Source organism: Miscanthus floridulus, chromosome 15 (genome assembly GCF_019320115.1).
Source record: "Miscanthus floridulus cultivar M001 chromosome 15, ASM1932011v1, whole genome shotgun sequence".
Taxonomy (NCBI): Eukaryota; Viridiplantae; Streptophyta; class Magnoliopsida; order Poales; family Poaceae; genus Miscanthus; species Miscanthus floridulus.
Genome location: NC_089594.1, coordinates 21,609,485 through 21,613,769, shown reverse-complemented (window position 1 = coordinate 21,613,769; position 4,285 = coordinate 21,609,485). Strand labels below are relative to the sequence as shown.

Genomic DNA, 4,285 nt, shown 5'->3' with positions numbered 1-4,285 from the left:
TCACATTTGAATACGCTCATTCATGAAAATCAAATGAATTTGATGCTTGTATGGTACCACTATTGCTTGTATGTTTGAAATAATCTAGTGGTAGCATATGACATGTTTGTGGGCTTGCAAACCTAGTGTTTGATTTAGAAAATGAGCTATAAGTGTTTAACTCAACATGGTACAAGATAACCCTTATTTGGAGGTGTGAAGAAGCTTGTCCTTGGATCAAACCAAGTTAAATATCTTTTGCAAGTAATCTAGATTGAACCAAATTGGGAAAATGATCCTCATTTCACATGATTTCACCCCAATCTATCTGTAATTTGAGGTCACCTTTGTGCTAATTGTTGACATTGATAATCCTACCACTACAAGATTTTCGGTCTACTGCAACGCCAAAAAAGTGTAGCAAAAGATCCAAAAATGGTAGCCATAGTAATTTTGCTACCAATTTTTTTTGGTTAAATGTCATTGCACTTGTAAGGGTAGCAATAGCATAATGCAATGGGTTACATTTTAGTTGCGACACACAGCCCCTCTATTGCAACACTTTTGACGCTTTTGCAACACCTGGTGAGTGTTGTAACAAAAGCAATTGCAACCACTATGGGTGTGGTAATAGTATCAATTGCAACGAACTAGGCGTTGCTAGCGATACGTATTGCGACACGCTGGTCGTGTAGCAACACAATGCAAGCGCATCGCAACACAGGTGTTGCAATCGTGGTTGTTGCTACGCAGAGAAAGCATTGCAATAGAGGTTCTCTATTGCCACATCGCCTAAATGGTTGCTATAGGTGGCTTAGGTTATTGCAACATCTCTTCAGGTTGGTTGCTACAGAGAGGTCGTATATTGCCATGTTTCTGAATGGTTGCTATAGATGGCATAGGCTATTGCCACGTTACTTAGGTTGGTTGCTACAGACAGGTCATCTATTGCCACGTTACTAACTATCTGGTTGCTATAGGTAGATTCCTCTATTGCCACCGTCATCTTTTTGTAGTTGCAAGAGATAGTTTCTCTATTGCCACGATTATCGTACCTATTGCCACGACTAAATGTGGTTGTTATATGTGCCATCATATATTGCAACGCTAGATTAATATATTAATAATTCATGTTGCGACACTTTGTTTGGTAGCTTAAATTAATAATCGCAAAACGACAAATACATAATGAAGGAAGCATCGACATCCATTAAAACGAAATATAATTTGTTCATACAAAATCTTTAACAAAACACACCGAGTGTCAAACTAAATGAGAACACAAGTAGATAGCTTAACACATAATAATGTGTTAAGCACAGACAACTGTTTGAACTCATTCGAATCAAAAGACTAATGTCTACTGTAGCAGCGAAGGTTCCCTTGATATGTATGTTGGCCATCGTCCCACCATTCGCATGCTCCTTCTCAAACTCAAGATTCCTCCTGAAAAAATCATTGACATGCATTAGTTAAACTGAGACTAGTGGTGGCAAAGCTAATTGAACACTGAAGCAAAACACGAGCTGCAGTACTAGAGTTCTATGAGCTGCAGTACTATCAACCATGAACTTTGAAGCGTAAAGCAAATATAAACATACATGCAGCTGCCTCCCAAGACATTTTATGAGCACAAACACATCCATATATATTTCTAATTAGCAAGAGGAAACTAAGCCTGGACCATATTTAGGAGCAGAACAAAAGAATAGCTATGTACTTCTCCAAAAGGACTATATATTCCTTTTTAATGCAAAGAGAGATAAAAGGTTTCACATAGTACCTGTGTATTCTTTTTGGACAATGCAGATCTTTTCCTAGCCGCAGTTTCCTTCAGTTGCTTTGCTGTAGTATAAACAGCATCCGAATTCGCTGCCAAATTACTTCTAGTCATGCGCCCTCTAGTGAGACGTTCTTCAGCTGCGGAAGAAGGGGGTTGTTGTTCTGGCTGGCTGGTTTCTTGGGTAACCTGAAAATAAATGGTTGGTGGTAAAAATTACACCCCTTGACAAGAATATGACATGCATGTTACAATTAAACATTCTTCAATTATCATCAAACTACCTGCTGACTATGCATCATGTGTTCTCCCATTGTAGTTGTTACATTTTGTGTCCCCTCAATTGTTGCAGCAGCAGCAACATTTTCAGTTGGCTCCACAATTGTGCTAGCCTGCATTTCGAATTGGGTTCAAGATCATGATTTTCAGTTCAATAAACTATGAGAACATAGATGTTGTTAATATTACCTTTTGTACTGAAGCTTGCTGTTGGGCTGCTTGCAACATTAACATAGCTTGCCTAAGTGCTTCTCTATCAGCCTCCCTTTCCTTGTTCATCTGTTCAAGCTGACGCCTATGTTCTTGCCTCTCGGCTTCCCTTTCAACTTCTTGAGCTTCTAGTCTATCTTGCAGCCGTCCAAACGATTCAATGAGGGCTTCCTCCTGTTGCAGTTTGCGCTGGTAGTCCTCCGATAGTAGCTCCTTTCTAGTTGGGTACCTTGCAAGGTAACCATTAGCATGCATCTTGTTTGATTTGATTTTTCTCGTTTCCTTGTAGGTTGATTGGAAAATCTGGTTCTGCTCCAAGTCTGAGACGACATTTGCGTCAGGCCTTGACTCCAGCTCCATAATCTTCCTGGTTGCATTGTCCTAACAAAGCAAAGACATTTAGTTAATTAAAACTTTAATTCTAAGCGAGGACAGTTGCATCACTTAATAAGGGTTGTAAAAACTGTTTAATACTCACATAGACTTCCCTAGATTCCTCGCTTGTCCATTGTCCATTTTGTTGGTGGGTCATCATAAAAAGCTCCATATCATTTGGCTCTTCACCAGTTAGTTGGTCCCTCTAATTAGGCAAGAATGTAAAAAAATTAGCCATATTTCATAATCTAGTGAAATGTAGAAGCTTTTATAAACTGTAAAGATCAGGAAGATATCCACCACGAATTTAAAAACAGAAGATAACAGAAATATTTATTGCTATTGAAAAAGTACAGGAATCCAAGTTCTTCTTTTTGTTGGCACACATTAGTTTTAGTACTTTTCAGCTTTCTGTATACAAGGATGCAAAATATATTTTTTTGTAGTGGGCAGTGGGCTAAATATCTCTATCAAATACAAAGACTATATAGGTTATAACAATATCATGTCATTGTCATTCGGGGGCACAAGCACAAACCATAAAAAAATGCCTGAAGGAAAACCTTGTGATAGAATTTTTTACCTTCTCATAGCTCAATTGAGAAAAACCCTTTGATCCTGTAACATGGTGTATCTGTCGATTGTGCCGATTCTGAGAATTCTTATTGCTAATCCTCTGCACAGAACCAGCAATGATTTGATTTTTATAAAATCAGCAGTGCGTAAAACATAAACCTTGACGTCAGAAGTGGAATTGGCAAGTTTTTTAAAAATTGGGAACAAACCTGGAATTCTTCGGTGCCAAAATACGACACCAGATAGTGCCACTCAACAATGTCTAATTCTTCTGGCCTATGTCTCATTCTCTCTTCATAGGTGGTGTACGCCTTGTAGGTAGCACTAAATGTAGATCGCCATCCTTTGTAACGGTCATTAGCCACCATCCATATCTTGATTCTGTTCGCCTCGTTATCCTCAAGGTCCCACTTAGCCTGCTCAAGGTAAAGCCTAAATAAATTACTTCTTAAACAATAATTTGGTATTGAAATTTTGACATCCACATGGATAACAGAAGCTTACCAGCACATCGTTTGCTATTGCAATTTTGACATCCACATGGATATCTCTCCATGTTCTTACTCCGATGAGAGGTGATCTTTTCCTCGTGAACAGTGTTATTTCATCAACAAATATTCGTTTGTTTGAACCTACAGGTCCTCCAAGCCTAGAGAACTGGATGCTAAGCTTCTGAGACGCCTCCCTGGTTCTCTTGTTTGTTGCTGTCCATCCTTTCAAGTTACCTCTTGGCTTCCTCTTAGTACACCATCACAAACATGATCATGACTCCCTGTTAAAAGTGAACTAATGCTTACCTACTGTTACTGGTTACCTGAGATAACAACCAAGCTGCTGATGTGTTGCTGCCCACCTGCTTTTGTTCAACAACTGAAGCTGAAAGCTGCCGCTGGAAATTGGTAACGGAAGGACCTCCCATGCTGCTCTAAACTGTTGAAACCTGCAAGCAAAAAAAGGTAGGACACATAACTCAAATTATGTGTGTAGTTTTATTTTTGACTTGAGAACTAGTGCTCACTCAGCTAAACAAAAAGAAATACAAAGAACAGGTGAGAACAGTTACCTACACATAACAGAAAGTCCATA

The 4,285-nt window shown here is 38.9% G+C and overlaps 1 protein-coding gene across 1 annotated transcript; it reads right to left on the bottom strand.

Annotated features, from left to right (window-relative positions):
• Nucleotides 1–1,168: 1,168 nt before the first annotated feature.
• On the bottom strand, nucleotides 1,169–3,739 carry LOC136509310 (uncharacterized). Its single transcript, XM_066504126.1, has 8 exons — nucleotides 3,704–3,739; nucleotides 3,409–3,615; nucleotides 3,207–3,299; nucleotides 2,727–2,828; nucleotides 2,228–2,629; nucleotides 2,044–2,151; nucleotides 1,763–1,948; nucleotides 1,169–1,425 (listed from the first exon to the last, which is right to left on the bottom strand). The coding sequence occupies exons 2-8, from the start codon at nucleotides 3,565–3,567 to the stop codon at nucleotides 1,414–1,416; spliced, it is 1,062 nt and encodes a 353-aa protein (XP_066360223.1). The 5' UTR covers nucleotides 3,568–3,615; nucleotides 3,704–3,739; the 3' UTR covers nucleotides 1,169–1,413.
• Between the last annotated feature and the right edge of the window lie 546 nt (nucleotides 3,740–4,285).

Excerpts from the sequence above, each read along its gene's own strand:
- LOC136509310 (XM_066504126.1), bottom strand. The coding sequence starts at position 3,567 with ATGGTGGCTAATGACCGTTACAAAGGATGGCGATCTACATTTAGTGCT. Across the intron at positions 2,829-3,206 it reads CTCAATTGAGCTATGAGAAG|AGGGACCAACTAACTGGTGA; the intron begins GTAAAAAATTCT and ends TTGCCTAATTAG. Across the intron at positions 1,949-2,043 it reads ACATGATGCATAGTCAGCAG|GTTACCCAAGAAACCAGCCA; the intron begins GTAGTTTGATGA and ends ATTTATTTTCAG.